The 20,637-nt window shown below is 30.8% G+C and overlaps 1 protein-coding gene across 3 annotated transcripts in view; it reads left to right on the top strand.

Moving 5' to 3' along the window:
* LOC123267146 (nuclear hormone receptor FTZ-F1) overlaps nucleotides 1-20,637 on the top strand; it is a 46,114-nt gene that overhangs the window by 16,631 nt on the left and 8,846 nt on the right. For 2 of the 3 annotated variants that reach the window (XM_044731679.1, XM_044731680.1), the window contains exon 3: nucleotides 17,236-17,691. In XM_044731679.1, the coding sequence (XP_044587614.1) occupies nucleotides 17,236-17,691 (456 nt within the window). Of the gene's footprint in view, nucleotides 1-16,384; nucleotides 17,692-20,637 lie in introns of those variants that run through there. The other variant, XM_044731677.1, reaches the window with a different exon arrangement.

Here is a 20,637-nt window from a genome sequence, read left to right as displayed (position 1 = left end):
CGTGCGTGGAATAGGCTCAAGGCTGCGCGCCGGCGTAACACTCGTCGAGTTACACTACTACTTACTTACTTACCTTTATTGTACATAATATTTATAACTCATACTTGTACTCATACCGTACTAACACTATTTTATTCCCGAGTCGCTATAAAAAATATATATATATATATATATATACATAATATAATAGCACAAGACAATTTATTAATCGATAGATTTTTAATTAGAAAATTATTTATTATCATACCTATCAGCTTTTTAGCTCTATTATTTTTATTCATTAGTTGATTAACTAATTCCTGGATTTTTTTTTACTAGCTTAATTAAAAGTTCTGATAAATTATTTTTCGAAGTAATTTTATTTTTAGTTTAATTTAATTTCTTTTTATTATTAAATTAAAAAATTTTTATTCAACAGAAAATAATTGATTAATTTTTTCAAATAAAATAATTAATTAAATTTTTCAACAAAAAAATTGATAAATAATTTTCATATTAAAAAATTAACAATTAAAGTTTTCCCAGCAAAAAAAAAAAGTACAAGCAGAATAAATAATTAGGATGTATAAATATATAAATATATGTACATACCGGTAGAAGAGGCCGGAACTGCAGTCTAGTAATCGTACGTCGAGTGCGCAGAAATCTCAAGTAAAGTTATTCTCTTCTTCACCTCTTTTCTCTTATTCACTAACAATTTTCATTACATTACATTTTGTGGAGTCTCTTTGCCTCGGCTCCTTATCTCCCCGTCTCATTTCCTCTTTCCTCTTTCCTCTTTACTCTTTAATCGGTACAGTACACGGATCCGAGGTAGATATAGAGGCACCCGACCAAGGATCTTGCGAAAGCGGCAAATTACCTGCAGTACCTCTGTAATTTTCTCCATAAAAATACGACTTTTTTTAAATTATTACCTTTGCTCCAGCACATTGTATTACTGAACCTTTAAATCTCAGATAGCTAATATGAAGTCCCCACTGATTTTGTCCCAACCGTTCCAACTTCAACTTCAGCCCGCCTGTTCTTTTATTGTAAATGATACCGTCCCATATATATTACATGTTATATAGAGCTGTACTATTCGAAAATATGTAGTGAGTTAATAATACAAGCACGTGGTGGGTAGTTATATCCTATGTGCGATTGCAATATGTACATATTATATGTAGATGTAGACTAGAGGGACTAGCGTAGACCTATATTAGAGGAAAGTGCACGAGGGAAAGAGGGAAAGAGCCACCGGTTCGGTCAAGGGTACTATAACTAGGTCACTAATATAAATAGCTCCTTAACTATTTAAAAAATAAACAATTTTTAATTGTTGCTAATAATAAAGACTTTGATTTATTTTTTTTATTGATTATTTATAAATTTAATATTGAGTCAGTTGAAAAATTATATAGAAAAAAATTTTATTTATTAAAATGTTCCTTTAATTGATTTGAATGTAATTATTGGTTCGAATTAAATGATTTTTCTTTTTCTGATTTGCGTAAATGTATTATTTAAAGAAGCTGATTTAGGAATTAAGAATTCGTAGAAATAATTGTTACTTGATCTATACCTTTATTGATCAGATATATTGCCACGATAAAGAGAACTAATTTACATATTATTGTTATAATTATTATAATTAGAATCCCCCAAAGAACTATTTTCCCGATGTAACGTAAGTCAGTTTCTGTTTGAATCTCCGTGGTTTTCATTTTTTAATTTCAGTGGTTAATTCAAAGCTTTAAATATAAAATAATTTTCTTTCATTCTAATAAATACAAATAAATTTTTAAAAGATGATATATAATTCTATTTAAATTCATCATAAATTGACTAGACAATTATCAGACATTCAGATAAAAACAATTAATAAATTAGTCATCCAATAAATACCAAAATGTAAAACAAATGCATAAGCATGACTAATAAAAAAAAATGTTATTTTGATTAAATAACGATTTGGTAACGGGTATTAAATAATAAAAAAGCTGTGGGATGAATAAAAAGTGCATTAGAGAGAAAGTTATTAAATTTCACTCTCGAGATTACGCTTTAATGTTATTTTCTCTTTCTCTTTTTCATCGATGCAGTAATTGTAAAAGTATTACAGTAAATAGAGGAGTAGGCCGCGTCTCACCTCGTCACTGCTTTTACTTTCTTCAGTACATTACATTAGAGTGTACATCGAAATTGAGAGTAAATTCTGCACGAGAAAGAAAGTCATTACACACTTACTCAATGGCAATGGTACTAGTTATTTTTATTATTATTTTTATTTAACTATTTACTATTACATTACACCGGCATTATCTTATGTAATAAATAAATATTATTTAAATAAAAAGTTTGTTTTTATTTATTATCTTGCCGCTTAGCTGTGTAACTGTGTATAAATAGACAGACCTTGTCATTTTTATTATTAAATCTCTTAATATTAATTAATTCCAATAATTATCGTCTTCATTATTTTATTTTATTATATGTTTTCTATTAATAAACAATTTATATTGTTAGAAGATATTTTATCGCTGTGATAACAACGATGATAAAGTATGTAGGTCAATTTGATATACTAGTGACCTAATTTTTTTGCAAAGTTAAGAAAATAAATTGGATTAGTTTTTTTTTTTGTGATCGCGGGATGGAAAATTTACTTAATACTTTTATTTGCGATTCACAAACGCGGAGCTTAGATAAAGATTCATTTTATGGATAGTCCTATTTTTTTTAATGTGTACAATATTAAACTTTATTTTTTGATAAATTAATTAAATTTTATTTTTTAATAATTGTAAATAAATCAATTAATTCGCAGCCCGTATCAGAATCTACACCGTAAAAAAAGCGGTGTTAAAATGGACTTATTTTAACACCGCTATGTAACACCTGTGTATTAACACCGGTGTAGCGGTGCTCTTTTGCGGTGTTAAAAATCCGGTGTTAAACCAGTGTAATATCAGTGTAACCGGTGTAATACCGGTGTAACAGTAGAATAAATTTACACCGTATCGGAATATGAATATTACATGATCCATAAAACACAATTAATATTCAATATTTATCAAAATGAGACAAGTAACATTTATTTAAGAATTTTCAACTTATAAAATTACGCAGAAATCGATTTAATGAATGTTATACAACAAGTTAAATAGTATTTACAATATTAAATGTTTAGGAACAATATAATAATTATTTTTATCGTAACCATAATGTTTCTCATAATATAATGGATGTTTTAAACATGACAAATCTACGGATGTGCAAAAATAAATTATCTATATGAAAATCATTTAAAAAACGTTCAAAATTGTTGTAAAATTGTTCTAAAAATGTTTCAAATTTTTTGTAAAAACACTCTATAAAACTGTCCAAAAAATGTTCCAAAATTGTCTCAAAAATATCCGAAAAATGTCTCAAATGTATTCAAAATTTGTTCTCAAATAGTTAAAAAAATGTTTTAAGATTATTCAAAAAAGGTTCCACATAAGATTTAAGGACAAAATTTCAACTAAATTGCTTCAAATAAATTGCATTGATTCTAAAATTATCTTAGAAGTATTCCGAAAATCTTAAAAAAAATACTTAAAAGTTATGAAATAATTACTAAAATCCACTATTTTAGAGTTTCCGATTATCTATATGTCCTAAAATTGTCCTTTAATAATGGTGTTAAAGTAACACGGATCGAAAATTTACACCGAGAGAATTTCACACCACACGGCCATGTAAAGTGCTCTGGGTCCATTTTTACATCGAAATTTTTTACAGTGTATTTATTTTAATCAAAAACTTTTATCTTTTTTATATTTTATTATTTTAAACTTTCTAAATTAAATATTAACTTTTTTTTTTATTATTTATCTTTAATTATTAAACATAAAAAGTTTAATTATAAAAATTGTGTTACTTAAAATATTATCAACACCGGAAAATTTATAACACCGATTTAACACCGAAAAAAAATATTTACACCGCGACCGGTGTTACTGTTACACCGATTTCGGTGTTGAATTTAACACCGTACACCGCATGGACTCACACCGGTTTTTTTTTACAGTGTAGTTCTTATAGAAAAATTATCAAGCCAATTTTTATTAACGTATTAATAAATATCAATTAAAATAATTAGGACTGATTGACCTGCAAACCGATTAGCAACAACGTGACCCTTCATTGATGTAACTAAAAATGAATTTTAATTGTTAATTATTTATAAAGTAACAACTTTAAACAAAAAATCGATGAGCTAAAGCAGTAACGTGTAACGTGTCCAAAGTAGAAAGCAGTAAAATGTTAAATGCAAATGAAGGCTACGATCTGCAATGAGGGTTAAGTAAAAGTGATGATGTAAAAGGTGAAGAGTGAAGAATAAAAAGTGATAAAAGAAGAAATGTTGATAGAGAATAGCAGAAGAGACCAAAAGAATAGAAGGAATAGATGTGGTGTAGACGGTGACCGCTGAATCGGCGCTGATAATAATAGCCGGATGATAAATAGAAATGTGTTGGGTCGAGCCTCAACCGACCCTACGCTTGCGCCGACTCGTCAGACGGTTCTCATTGACCTAGTTACCCGGTACACTTGACCGCACTCCACGTCTCACCTCATCGTTAAGATCCCCAGCAATCCCCAGCAGGTTCCTATGCTACCTATTCTCTTACATACTTATACTCATACTCCTGTTTGTACTCTATACATGTACCAGCCCTTCAACTCCCTCTTCCATATATAGCTACTCGTTATTTTTTACTTTCAACTTCTTACTTGTTAGTTGTTATTGCTACTATGCCCTTTTTACTGTATTCAATCACCACCGGAAGCAAATAGTAATACAATTATTATTTATTAACTAAATTATTTTGATTATTGATTTTATTATTTTATATTTAATTTTTTTAAGGATAAAATAATCATTTTCAATTCAAGATTATTATTAATATAAATTGTTAAATTGAATTTTAAATAATTACATAATTAATTAATAAGCAAATCACAGTACTTATTACACTACACGGAGAAAAAAATTTTTCTATAGGGACCGAGCACTAACTGTAGAGGCAGCACATCAGTCGGAAGTGGCGCGCCCTGGTGTTTAACAAAAGCACTAAATGGACAAAAAGTATTACAATAGCTTATGTGTTTTTTTACTTAGTAATAGAGAAAATAATAAAATAAACTTTTTGACCAGTATTAATCGGTCGTATTTGAAGCAAAAATAATTCAGAAAGTTAAAAAAAAACTTTAGGCCATGTATATTAAATGTGTTAAAAGAAATTCAGCATTATTAAGTCAAATAGCTATGTAAACATAGCCTCCAAAGTTCAATTCTGCCTCTAAACACGTCATATGCCTGTCATTTTTCTCTGGAGTACCACTAGTACTGAGCGAAAAATAATAAAATTTCACAAGTTTGTCAATTTGACGGTTCTGACTTGATATATTTATATATGTCGTGATATATCAAAACTCTATAGTTGAAAAAATTTCGAACAATTTATTAATTTATTTAAATAAAAAATAAATCAACATTAAATCACATGTAAGAGTTTAAAATTTTTGCCCATTAGCTTACAATTTCTATCACCAGTTGGCGTGACAGTCTAGACGCTCGGTCCCTATAGGAACTCTATAGTAGTTAGTTAGTTGTAAAAAGTTCCAGTAGGTTAACGTTTTCTTATGGTAACAATACCGTTTGGCTCCTGCAACTCTACATCGTTGAGCTCTGAGAGCTAAACGTTATTTACCTCTCACAACTCTACAGGATCGTTCTGAAACTATAACAAATTTTTGGCAGTCTGATTAATAATTTTTTTTACGATTTAGCAATGATAATTTAATAAATAAATGCGACAGAACGAATTTATATTGCCAACAATAATTGTATATGACAAATAAGAATACACGGAAAAAAAAATTTCGTTCTGGTAACCTAACTGTAGAGTTACCACAACTATACACAGTTGACTATTCGTTGTAGAGTTACAGTAACATAATGTTATTTAGTTCTGATAACTCAATGTTGTTGAGCTCTCAGAGCTCTACGGGATTGTTCTCAGAGCCAAACGGTATAGTTGGGAGCGCCCTACGTTGCGCAGTAGTTGAGTGCGCTGACATATTTCATAACCTTCTAAAATGACAAACAGAATTATTTTGTTACTCATCCATATTATTAAAAATATATGAGGACAATTAAGTTTTCAGTTTATTTATTTAAGGAAATAGGTTTTTTTTTTTTTTTTTTGTCAAATTGAATTTCGTTAGAACAGTTTTGTATTTGTGGTTTTTCAAGGTTCATTTGCAGTGACTGTTAATTAAATTTATTAGTTGAATATATTGTGATAAGTAATAAGTTATCGGAATACATTCAAAAGACCCCATTTAACACAAAATAAAATTTGTTTTCGTTTATTTATCTTTTCCTGTGCATATACGGTAGTGATTTTATGTCCAATATTTATTAATATAATCAAGAAAATAAGATAATTTTGTGACGACCATATTTTTATTTTACAAATAATTTTTATTTGTAATATAAGTTCTATTATTATTTTATTTCTATTATAATACTACACGGAGAAAAAAATTTTGCTATAGGAACTCTATAGTAGTTAGTTAGTTGTAAAAAGTTCCAGTAGGTTAACGATTTCTTATGGTAACAATACCGTTTGGCTACCGTATATGCACAGGAAAAGATAAATAAACGAAAACAAATTTTATTTTGTGTTAAATGGGGTCTTTTGAATGTATTCCGATAACTTATTACTTATCACAATATATTCAACTAATGAATTTAATTAACAGTCACTGCAAATGAACCATGAAAAACCACAAATACAAAACTGTTCTAACGAAATTCAATTTGACAAAAAAAAAACCTATTTCCTCAAATAAATAAACTGAAAACTTAATTGTCCTCATATATTTTTAATAATATGGATGAGTAACAAAATAAATCTGTTTGTCATTTTAGAAGGTTATGAAATATGTCAGCGCACTCCACTACTGCGCAACGTAGGGCGCTCCCAACTATACCGTTTGGCTCTGAGAACAATCCCGTAGAGCTCTGAAAGCTCAACAACATTGAGTTATCAGAACTAAATAACATTATGTTACTGTAACTCTACAACGAATAGTAAACTGTGTATAGTTGTGGTAACTCTACAGTTAGGTTACCAGAACGAAATTTTTAACTTCCCGCTAAGAAAATTGAAAATTTTCAAAAATCGGCAAGTTATTGGTTTTACCCCGTTTTTCGAAAATCGAGTTTTCATCAGATCTCAACGTTTTGAGGTCCTAGGAAGCTTTCCTGACTATTCCCGCGAGGGTGTCACTATGTCTGTATGTATGTATGTATGTGTGTGTGTAAGTATGTAAACCTCTTATAACTTTTGAACGGTTGAACCGATTTCATCGCGGTTGGTGCCATTCGAAAGGGCTTCGTCAAACTTAGATTTCCTGTTAATTTGAACCGATTCGGACCGATAGATTTTGAGAAATTTGGAGAAATCTAAAAAAAAAGTAGGAAAAAAAATTTTTTCTGAAGTGGTTTTTTTGGGATAACTTTTAAACGGCTCAACCGATCGATTCCAAAAACTAATCAGTTCTCAACCTTGAAAAACCACGTCGATCGCCGCCAATCCGGTCAAAATCGGTTGATTCGTTCGAGAGATATCGTGAACGAAAGAAAACCGAAAAAAGTGTTTTTTCAGAGTTACTCCGAAATTTCGAGTTTGACCAATTGAAACTTAGAAATTATTTATAAGGCTTAAAAAACTACGTAGAATGCCGCCAACCGCGTAAAAATCGGTTCATTCATTCAAAAGTTATTGCGGTATGAACATTCAAAAAATAGTGTTATATGAAACTTCTATCAGACTTTTGAGCTCAAAGAGCTCAAAAGCATAGAAAAGGTATCTTTTTGAGCTCGGAGAGCTTAAAACAACACACAGATTGTACTTTTGAGCTCGAAGAGCTTAAAAAAGCGGCCAGGTATTAACGGAATTAGCGGGAAGTTGTAGGGATGGCCTTTAGGTCAACCGTTTTCCTAATTTTTTTTTCCGTGTATGATCGTTAATAATTGTCAAATCTAAAAAAAAAATATTTATAAAATTTATTTCTATTTATTAGAAAGAATACAAAAGTATTTTCTATCGAAATCGAATATTCAAAGCGTTCAATTAACCGCTGAAATTTAATAATGGAAAAAATGGAAACAACGGGACTTTTAATAGACTCTGAGGCTGATAATCCCGCAAAAAATTTAGTTTGGTGTGGAATATTCATAATAGTTGTAGGTCTATTGTTTGTTGGAATCGGATTTCTTATCGTGTATCTGTTGACGAAAGATAAAAATGAAATAGTAGTTACTCCTATGACTTCTGAACCTCATCCCGAGGTCCCAGAAGAGCTAAAGCAGGTATTAAAGTCGCCATCTTCATCGGGCTCTTCAGGTGGTGGTACATCTTCATCGAGCTCTTCAGGTGGTGGTACATCTTCATCGAGCTCTTCAGGTGGTGGTACATCTTCATCGAGCTCTTCAGGTGGTGGTGCAAGAAAATAATTAAAAAAATTAATTAACGAAAGAAAAATTTTAATAAATTTATATTATTATTATCATTTACAATATTTAAATTTTTATCATTGAAGTATTCTAAATTTTTGACTTATTCTTAATCTTAAATTTGTGACGTAAAAAATTTTTTTTAATTTTATTGCCATTTATTAGAAAGAGAATTAATTTAAAAATAATAAATTATTGAAAAAAATTTCTAAGGAATTAAAAATGCAAAAGTCGGACTCTATTATATTCATTCCAACAATGGTAACTCCACGCGTAAGGCCATGGGTAAAGTCGTCAGAATCTAAACCCCCAGAGTCGTCAGAAGCTAAACCCCCAGAACCAAAATATAATAAAATTTTCTATATTTTAATATTTTGCTACCTTATCGGTGCAATAGTTATCGGTGTTACAGTTTGGTACGTTTTTTTCCTCTTAACTGAAAATGAAAGAACATATGCAACAGCGTCGGGCGCCACAAGAGATGTTTAAAAAAATTAATCCAACCATCGATAAATTTTGTTAAAATAAATAATAATTGAATGTAAAAAATATTCAATTAAACAATGGAACAAATGTATTAACAGTTAACAATTTGATCTAAATAGATTTTAGATATTTAATTTTTTTTCTCTGATTAATTTATCTGAAATAAATTGATAGCGCGGGACAATTAAAGCAATGGCTACTGGTCATTATTATTGTAACAATGACGTCAGATGTTAGTTCTAGATTTATAAATATATATTCATAAATGAATTACAATATTAATATCGAATATTTATAACTTATATACGTGGATAAAAAAAAACTGACACAGTAGATTTTAAATCAATACAAAAGCGACTCAAGTATTGTCACTTTCTACAGTATTTTCTTTAAACCGTATGTAAGGTAAAAGCCCCAATAGATGATCATGTACCAGTATATGATCACTCCATGTATTTTTATGTCTATATTCACAAATATAGGTATACAAATACATGGAGTGATCTTATACTGGTACATGATCATCTATTGGGGCTTTTACCTTATATAATAAAAAAAAAAAACTTAACTTGATTTTCTAGAAAAATTATTAAACTGAAAAATTCAATTAAATTTTATTTAATTCAAGCTAAAGAAACTCTTAAAAATGATTTTCTTGTTTCAATAATTTTTCTTTAGTATCAAGTTAATTTTTTTCCGTTCTTTCTTCGAGCAGTAAAATTTATTTATGGTAATTGTGTTTGTTATGACAGCAATTGACTTATTTACGTGAAAATAAATTTTGTTAGGGACAACAATTTAGTTTTATTTCCGTTGCGAATTGCATACAATTGGGCCCGTACTTTAATAGCTGCTGCTCATATTTTTTCTATATTATATTATGACTTTTAGGTATCCATGTAACAGCACTATAGGTATATACACTTTTAGATAATTCTAGGATCGTGCCCATAAGGGGTGTAAAGGGTCTCGAGTCGAGGCGCGCGCTACCGGCGACTTTTCTTCCCAAGCATGCTTTTTTTTAGTTTTTCTTTTTTATTTGGGACTCAGATCTAACAGACAGAATAAATATTTACCTTTTAGTTTTTAGTTACAGAGTTTTATTTACGACACGACAATTTGACACACTGACCCATAGATTTTAGACGAGAAAATCGCAATGAAACGCCGGCGATCTTCCTTAAAAAAATTCTGGTTAGAATGGAAACTTTTTTTTCTTTTTTAAAGAATTTATAAATTTACTACCGAGTTTTTTTTCTAATTTATTTTTTTTTTAGTTTTATTTGAAAAATTTTATAAAAAATTCCGGTCGTTAAAATGAGTAAAATTTTTTTCTTTTTTAATTTTAATTTCTTCAAATAATTAAACAAATAATTTTGGAGCAAAAAAAAATAATCGAGTGATTATCAGCCTGAAAAAATTATAAAAGCAAATAAAAATTTAAAATAACAATAAATAAAATTTGTTCACTTATGAGGATAATTTTCCTGTAGACAAAAAACATTTATTAATTCCTGAAAAAACACTTGAATAATTAAAGCAACTCTGAAAATTCGGTTAGTGTTTGTTTAAAAAAAAATTATTAAAATGATTATTTAACCTAGTTCGCACGTCCTTGACACAGTTACCTAGATGGATTACTCGTGAGACTTGCATCGCGCGTTCTGCATCATTCCTCTTGCTTCTCGCGAGTGTACATTTATGCACGAATGATTCAACACCCATCGCCATCGCTAATGTATAATGTCCAGATATATAAATAGAATAATAATAAAAACTCTAAAAGCAACGAGAAAATATAAATAAATAAAAATAATAATGATAATCTTTGTCTGTATATCCGATTAAAAAATAATTTTAGCATGTCGAAATATTTTTCGAAATAATTTAACAGTTGTGACATAGAAAAAATGATTTAATGATTATTCCGAGGTAGTTAAATATTACTCAACATTCATCAAATATATATGAGTTTCGTTTGACTACCAAATTATTTCAAAAGTATTAGTGTTAGTATTTGTTTGTTTGTCTTTGTGAGCTAGTACTCACTAAAAAATGGATATAATACATGAGCCAGGAGATTAGAAGTAGAGAGCTTGACTCTTTAATACAAATATTACTCATTTTTTTTTCTTTTTCTTCACAATTACATAAATCCTCATATATTTACGTACTTTTAGTAGCTTAATTGTTTTAAAAGTATTATTTGTCTTAGTGGTTGTATATTATATATCTGTACGGTCTTTTTAGTAATGCTCGTTTGTATAACGACACAATGAGTTAGATTTTACTTTTAGTTTCGAAAATGGGTAATGCAAGAGTGGGGCACGCGTAAGCCTTGGCACACTTCTCACACATAACCGGTAAAAAAGAACTTCGAAACACGAATAAGAAAAAAAAAAAACACTTTTTTTATTATTAAAAATTTGATAAGCGTTTTATTAATCAGATATTTTTTTTTATAAATAATTTTTTCTCTGAAAATTTTTGTGTCCAATTTAGCTGTTTATATTTTCTTTATTAATTATTATTAAATATAAAAAATTTATAAATATTTCAAGTCTTGATTTTTGGAGTTTAAATTAAAATTGTGCAAAAAGCAAGAAAGATAGAAGAAAATTTATATAGAACCTTTTTTCTAGAAAACAAAATTCTCTATAAAAAAGTTTTGATATCATTCTTTTGTATCTTTAATACTTTACCCAAAATTTTGAATTGAAAGTCTTAATTTATAAAAATTAATTTTTAATATAAAAATTTTATTAGCATCATAAAGAATAGTTCTAAAAAAAAAGTGAAACTACAAACTAATTTTTTTCCAAGGCTCGTCATTAAAATTCAAATAAAAAAACTATGCAAATGATTAATGAATATATTTAATTAAGGACTTATCAGCGTCAGCAATAGCAAAGAAAGAGTACATAATTGAAAGAAAAAATAAAAATGTAAATTATTAAATGTAAATTATTATCATAGATAATGATAAAGGACATAACAGAAGGACATGATAAGCTGATATAATTCGACCTAGATGAGAAAAAAACTATAAAACGTAGGTACTTAGAGCAGAAATAACCTGAATGACAATAATGACGGTATAATTTTACGTCAATACGGGCAAAGGACTAATACTTGGAGCTCCAGCTTGCAGGCGTCGGTAATCATGTCAATCGAGGGGTATTTTATCGTAGCGCGACCCTGGCTTACAAGAAAAACAAACATTTAAATACTTGCAAGTATAAAAGAGCATTCTTTGCTTAACTTATTCGATGATCGTCGCTTTTCTATTCTCCAATTTAAAATTAATTAAAATTACCCAGACAATGATAATCGCGTCGGCTAAAAATTTGACGTTGGATTCTTTTTGGAAGTTTCGGATTTCTGGGTCACTGCTTTCACTCTCGTTCGTGCTACATCCTCTGGTTCGTGCGTCCGAGGCTTTGCGAGTTTCCCTTTCATTCCGTCCAACGAAAAAATTATTTTATTTTATTAATTTTATCAATTAATAGATTAACATTTCTAAAATTTTATTTCTATAAAAAAAAAAATTATTTTAAATGAAAAATAATAAACCGAGATTTTAAAAAATTATTAAATGATAATAAAATAAAAAATAAAAATTACACGCTTTCACTTTCTACAGCGCATCCGGTCTCATTATTCCTTCGGGCCGAAACTACCCCTTTCGGGAGTTATGAAATAAAGAACAAAAAGGAAAAAACAAACGAGACGACAAAGAAAAAATAAATAATGAAAAAGAGAGAGTTAAAGGTGTACTCTACTGTACAGTACATTATATATATTATATATAATATATACACACCGGAGAACAAATGAAATTCATCTGAATAAATTTATACTTGCTCGTTCCATGTTCTACTCTTATATTATGTATTATTTAGTTCTCCTGATTTTTATTCTCGATCTCTAGTCATTATTATTTCGATCGAAATCTTAATTTACGAATAAAAGGACCCTCTGGTTAGATATTTAGGCTTTTAAATTACTCAATACCTGCTATGCAGCAGTCTAATACATTTAAGTAGACATAGACGTCTATTTAATCTGATGAATGCTTAATAATGAAGTGAAGAGTTTTGAGTACAGAGTATTTATATTATTCAGGTGCAGGCATTATTATAGTCGTCTTATAAACTAGACAGGATTTCCTTGGTCGCTCGTCGATATTGAGTCGATACCTGGCCTGTACTGTGCTCATTGCTAAAAACCCAGCCTAAGCCGTCTATTTATTCTTAAACTGCTATACCAGGTTCTATTATAAAAAACTTTGACACTAAAAACTTTCTAATTTATTTTAATATTTTATGGATTTTTATTTTTTTATCCACTTAATTAAACTCTACTTTATCGAGTGTCTGAATCGGTATTATCGGTTTACTGTTATTTATTTTTATTATTTACTCAATTAAATTAATTATTTTTTATTAGTTTTAGTAAAATTTTTAATTTTGATATGATAAATAATTTAGAGGTAATAAAATAATTTTTTTCACAAATATTAAAACTAGAAAAAAAAATTGAGCAAAAAATTTTTTTATTTAACTTAAAAAAAATGTTAAGAAATTTTTTTTGATTAATAAAAATTTAACTAATTTTAGAGTTACATAATTTCATCAGTGTATACAAAAATTACGAGAAAATAAAAAAAAAAAAAATAAATTGTGAATAAAAAAATACGAGTTCTCGAAAATAATTCGCTGAAACTGTTGGCTAAAAATAAAAAATGGCGGGCAATTTAAATGGTCGATGAATGCACAGGGGATAGGATAAATGTATGATGTAGATATGTATAGATGTAGATGGGCAGCTTGGAGAGTAACCGCGAGTAAGTCGCAGGGCTGCGTCATGTTCTCATCGAACTAGGTCAGTGGGTCTCCCTTCCACTTTCCTCCTCCGAGCTCGGAGTAGCGCAGTCACACGACTGACGCGAACAGAACACAGAACAAGCTACTCTCTGCTGCTCACTACATATATATTACCATATATATATATATTGAAGAGTGAAACCGCGGAGACGTCCAAGCACACGACAAAGACGTCCAATTCAACATTATATGTGTGTATAAAGTATAAAAAGAGGGATGGAGGGGTTACGTGAACAGAGAGAGAGAAAACGCGTCACGACGACCGGGGAGTGCCAACGGCGTTGCTGTTGACCCATCAGCCACAGCCCGGTCGGTTAACGTGCCTCATGCCTCACCTCCATGTCTTTCTGTCTTTCTGTCTTTCATCAAACTTACTTTTTACCCGAACCTTTTCAACAAATTCCCTCGGCTCGGCTCCGCTCGGTATTCATCTTGATATATCCCAATCAATATACCTGAAAAGATAAATTAATTCTTGCAATATCAAAATCCTTTTTCTTCACCCAAAACACCTCTCATATTTTTTATTTACTTTTTTTCGCTGATATAACTATAAATAAACTTAATCTTGCTTTAGTATCTTATTTTTATATTTTTTTCTTGTCTGCTCCAATTAATCCTTCATATACTCTTAATTGTAATAACCGTATCCCGAAACCTTTTTTTCGCACTTTTGTATCACCAAATAATTTTGCAACGTGTATTATATATAATAATAAAATATAATACGTATACCCCAAAGTGAAATTTGCCCGACCGCGTAGCGGTCTGACGAAAAAAGGGACGACCTACTTACGGCTATTTTATTCCCGTGTTATTTTTTTATTTTATTTTTTTTTTTTTACGACTTAGTCCACTCTTGTACATGATATTTATAGTACATATTATAACAAATATTTGATTTATAATAAATTACTAAAAATTTTTTCTAAATATATAAAAATAATAAAACATCTTTTTAAATAATTATCTTGAATATCAAAATCGTTCTTTTTATAATTATGACTAAAGGATCTAGAGCTATGATAAAATTTATAATAACTTTTCTTGTAAAAAACTTTGAATTTAAATTTAAAAATTCAAAACTCTAATAAATAAACTAATAATAATAATCTTAAATGAAACATTATTAAAAAAAAAATTTGTTTCTTTTAGTGAATCGATTTCTCAAGCTTAGCTCCAAAATTCCGACTCCGAAATCTCTCTGGTGATGTAATCTTGTGTAACCCTTCGATTATTACTTTGAGGTGCCCAATCATAACTCAATCAATAACAAGAATAATAATAATAATAATAATGCTAAAAACAAAAAACAATGACAAAAAGACGTTAAGTAATAAGTAACAACAATTATATTGGAATTAGAGCCTCAAATAAAAGTAAAAGTCGGGTAGAGCACGTGGACCGCGTAGAAATGGCGTATGGAGACGGAGGAAAGTAATCTGACAGTGTATAAGCATACACACACTCGGACTTTCCTTTTCGTAAACGCACCATCACACACTCGGTTCAGAAATTCACATATACATTTATATCCCCCCAAGTGGTGTGTAACAACGGACAATATTTATCCGGCCGACATAGACCTGGTTCCGTAAGTAGGTCATCCCCTCTCGGGGATCCCGTGCAGCTTCACCCTCCGCACTTGGCGTCTCGCAATTCCCTCCCCCTCCCAGTCTCCCACTCACACAGTCAGACTTACACTGTTAACATTATATCAACACAGCGATCAGTCGAACAACAACAATGTACGTATAGGTAGATACTTGAGTGACTTTTCCTCTCCTTTATTCCTCAGTCTGGCCTCCTATCCTCTGTCCTCTGTCCTCCCATCCGCGATATGCCAGTAGAGGCACCTGGCCGCGCACTCTGGCATGCGCCGCTGGATCACTTTCACTTATCCTCTCTCTCTCAAGCTCGATTATACAATTCTTACATTATCGGTGTTAGTATTATCATCGGCAAGCTAAAAATCAAAAATTTTTTAAATATTAATTTTAATTAAAATTTTAAAAAATCAAAAAATATTTCTGTCAATTTAGTGGCTCGCTCTGAACATGTATTTAATTCTACAGAACATACCAAGAGTGTGTAATGTGTAATGTAGAATAAAAGACATATATAATATAAATGTGTGTCCGGCGTGTTTTAGTATAGCAGCGGTTGGTTGGTAGTGGTGTGTTGGTGGTGGTAATAAGGTACCACCACACTGGCTCACTCTCAGGGGAACTAAATTGGTGGGAGTGAGGGCGGGCCCTTCAGGAGAGCAACGAGGCGAAAAGACAACTAGTCGCACGCTGATTTTAGACCCGTCAGGACGTATCGCGCTCAGACTAGTTGTTATTATTTTACCTTTTTATTATTATCACTTTATTAGATTATTACTCGATACTTATTATCAATCTAAAAGTATTATTACAAATATTTGTTTAGTTTTATTTTTTGTTATTTATTGTTAATATTAATAATAATTATTACCAAAACTAATTTTAAGTGTAACCGTGTATGTTATTATTATTATTACAATAATATTTTATGTGAAGTGGCTGTGACGGATTGCAGTGAGGAAAATTTAACTAACGTGTAGCTTTATTTATTATTAATATATTAAATAAAATAAAATAACTGTGAGATAATAATGATTTGGACGGAAATAATATCTACCCCTGTTGTGAAATGGTTTTCGCGGTGAAATAGTAACCAAATAAACAAAATAATTAAAAAGGAGTTATTATTAGAAAAAAAAATTAAATAATAAAACTTTTAAATAGAATTGCATGTGTCGTACCCGCGGGATTTAGTTAACCTGTAAGAGAGGTGATATGTTATTGGACATGGAACACCATTCGGGTCTGATGTCCCTAAACATGTCCCCGTTCCACTTGAGTCCCCAGGGGAGTCCGCACGGGCCGACTGGCGCCCAGCAGCAGCAGCAACAGCAACAGCAACCTCAGCAGCAACAGTCCCATAATTCCTCATACAACTCCTCGTACAGTAGCTGCGCACAGAGTCCCCCAACGACGATGTGCCAGCAGTCCCAGAGCTCCCAGAGTCAGGGCCCGGGAAACCCCAATCAGAGCCAAAACCCTAACCAGAACCAGAACCAGGCGGGAAACGTCCTGGGGTTCGAGTCGGCCTTCTTCGACGCGATCGCGCTCGAGGAGCGGTGTCCCATGTGCGGCGACAAAATGTCCGGGTATCAGTACGGGCTTCTGACGTGCGAGTCCTGCAAGGGATTCTTCAAGCGCAACAACTCCCCCTGCAGCAACAAAAAAGTCTACACCTGTTTGTTTTCTCCCACAGGCGGAGGGAACTCCTCGGCGAGCAACAGCGGGCTAGATACCGGGGGCTACGCCGGGAACGGGACCTCCTTGCCGGCCAACTCTTCGACGAACCCCGCGGGGAACCCTGGCCAGAGTGTCGGCAGCACGGGCCAAGTAGTTCCACCGGGGAACGTCTGCCATCCTGGGCTCGGGCAAGTCGGAATCGTCACCGGATCCGTGCCCGGTCCCTCGGACTATCCGGACACCAAAGACGTTATCGAGGAACTGTGTCCGGTGTGCGGCGACAAAGTGTCCGGGTACCATTATGGATTACTCACGTGTGAGTCCTGCAAGGGATTCTTCAAACGTACTGTGCAAAACAAAAAGGTCTACACGTGTGTCGCAGAACGCTCTTGTCATATTGACAAGACTCAGAGGAAGCGCTGCCCATTTTGCCGGTTCCAGAAGTGCCTTGAGGTCGGCATGAAACTTGAAGGTCAGTTTTTAGAAATTTTTTAGATTTTTTTTGAGTTAGCAGACATTTTTAAAAAATTCATAAATTTTATTATTTTTTTTTTTATTGAAATTAAAAAGCACTTGATATATTTTTTAATAGAAATTAATTTATTTTTTTTTATTAAAAAAAATTTTTTTTGATTGTAAATGTCTGTTAACTTTTGTAATATTTTTGATGATACTGACAATTAATTAGCCTAATAATTTAAAAAAATAAAACATTTATTTTTTATTATAATTTTTTTTAAATAAAAAATAATCAAGTGAATTAATTTCAGTATCCCAAACATCACAAAAAAAAATGTTGACTTTTTGGTAGATTTCACTCAACAAGAAGTTAAAAAATTAATAATCGTCAACTTAAATTCAACAAAACATAACAAAAAAAAATTTGTGCCGTTTGGGATCAACTAAAATTATTCAAACCTACATTAAATTTCGCGGTTGAATTTTTTAAAAAATGGCGGGAAAACTTAAACTCATAAAAAAAGCATATAAACAAAATTTGACACAAGGTAAGTTAGTATCTGAATAAATCAAACAAAAAAAGTCCTCAACTATTAATATTTAAAGACAAAGTCGATTGCAATGTAAATTAAATCTTTAGCTGCATTGTCGCGGAACGTGCAGTCGAAACGCCAACGCTTCTCTCAGTATTCACACTCTATTCACCACACAACACATACTTACCCACATGTGTATTTATAAATGAAGACATGTGTACGTGCGGCAATACGTTTTTTTATTTAGTTTTTTTCGTAGTAACCCGGTGAACAGAGTCGAGTAATGACGTCACTGCGACAACTTCCGGAGCCTCTTTGGCGTTTTAAAAAGTCAGCTCTCTACATTATAAAAATACAGAGTTACTGTGAGCATTTATAATTTACTCCAAACATTATTTATATTGTATTGTAATAATTGTTAAAAATATCCAATTGTCAATGTTGGTGCGAGTTTTTAGAAAAATTAACCGAGTTGCGAGAAGTGGGTCTAGGCCCTCTCAAGGCTCTACCGATTATGTCTACTATAATCTAACTCTTAGCAAGACAAAGAGGTAACGTTTGATGTACATATATACATACTTACTAAGTATGTACTGTCGCAATTATATTACTGGACGAAACAGACGCCAGTGGCGCTGCCAGCGTCATCAGAATTATTGTGAAATACCAACACCAACCAGTTAACTTTCCAAAGTGTTTTATTTTACAAATTTAACAATTACTATTACAAATACAATTGTATCATTTTTATTATTATTATTACCTAATTTATTATTTCATCCAAAGGGAGCTTTTTATTTTATAGATTTAGAACTGGTACAGAGTATGCTCGGTACTCCGAATGAGCGGTTAAGAGTAATGAGAATAATGCAGGTCTGAGTGTTGAGAGTACCGACGATTATCGAAAGTGAAACGATGACGCGTTTGGCACACCTCCGTCATTTATATACCACTTGCACATACACACATGCAAAAGATAAATGTGTTATTTATTGTTAACAATATAACAACAAGCGCTGTGTTATATTAAATTTTTTATAGCACGTGGGTATTTGCGGTGACATATTTTTATTAATTGTTGAATTAAAGTTTAGGCTTGGTGAATTAATTTATAGGGTATTTCGTATTTGTTTTATATTATGTTTTTCAGTGCCGAGAGCTGAAATTAATCCGGACAAAAAAAAACTAAAATAAATTGTTGGGATCGATGCGCACTGATCAACTTGGAATAAAATAATTATTGCGTCAGAACTTGTCGAATTGAAAGCTACGAGTATTAACTAACGTCATTAAACCGGTATTACGAGTTAACAAATTTACAAAATATAAAACAGAGTTGCTAAAAATTTTTTTTTTAGAATACTTTTATCAATAAGGAATTAAAAATTAATGCGCAGGTATTTATTTTGAAAATTTTATTTTATCTTTATACGACGATTTTTTTATACTTCGTAGAATTTATAATTTATTTATTCTGAGAATTTATTTGAAATTATAAAAAATTATAAGTGAACCGTAGAAAGATTTTTTTATAGGAGTTTTTTCTTTTTATTTGAGATTTCTTCGTAAAATCAAATATAATTCTTTGACAAATAAAATCTTTTCAGAGATTTTTATTGAAATTACAATAAAAGAAATTAAAAAAAAAATTTCAATGGAATTAGAGAGTTTGTACTTTGAATATTTAATAAAATTTTTTCATCATAAAATAGTAATAAAAAATTTTCTAGTTTATTTAAAATTTTTATCAAAGATCAGGTATTATTGTCAGTTTATATTATAATCTTCTTAAAACTGAGACATAAACCGATTAAATTATTAAAAAATGGCAAAAATACAGAAGCATAAATCAATCACTAATTTTGGCCACGTGTTTGCTAACGAAATATCGACGCACCCTGTGGAGCACCCCAATAAAATTATTTATTGTGTACCTAGGGATCTTAGAGCCCGAGTAAGCTTTTGTTAAGCGTTTAGACAAATAAACTACCCGAAATAAATATTCCGGGGTACGAGCAAGGCAAAGACCAGTTTAAACTAAGCCCGCAATAAAAGTGAGAGTACTTAAAGCTTAAGATCATAAATGAAAAAAATATTTACGCTGTAAATACGGTTTTACTTTACTTACATTACCTGGTGAGAAACTTTGCTTAGAGTTAAGGAGGAATAAAATAAAATTTATTTAAAATAATTTTGTAAAAATGTAAATAAAAATTTGTTGAGACATATTATGTACAGAGAATAATAATTCTAAATAAAATCTAAAATCTAAATGCCGAAATGGTGGTCTTATAAAATGAATAGAAGACAAGTGAGACAAAATAGTATTAGCTCGGTTCTCTATTTTAGAAACTTACGAATTTCATAATTATCGTGTAATGTCGTAAGACCTGGTGTGCCATACCTGGTTCTTATGGATCTTA

Source organism: Cotesia glomerata, linkage group LG6, assembly GCF_020080835.1.
Source record: "Cotesia glomerata isolate CgM1 linkage group LG6, MPM_Cglom_v2.3, whole genome shotgun sequence".
NCBI classification, from domain to species: Eukaryota; Metazoa; Arthropoda; class Insecta; order Hymenoptera; family Braconidae; genus Cotesia; species Cotesia glomerata.
This window is presented reverse-complemented; position numbering and strand designations above follow the sequence as displayed.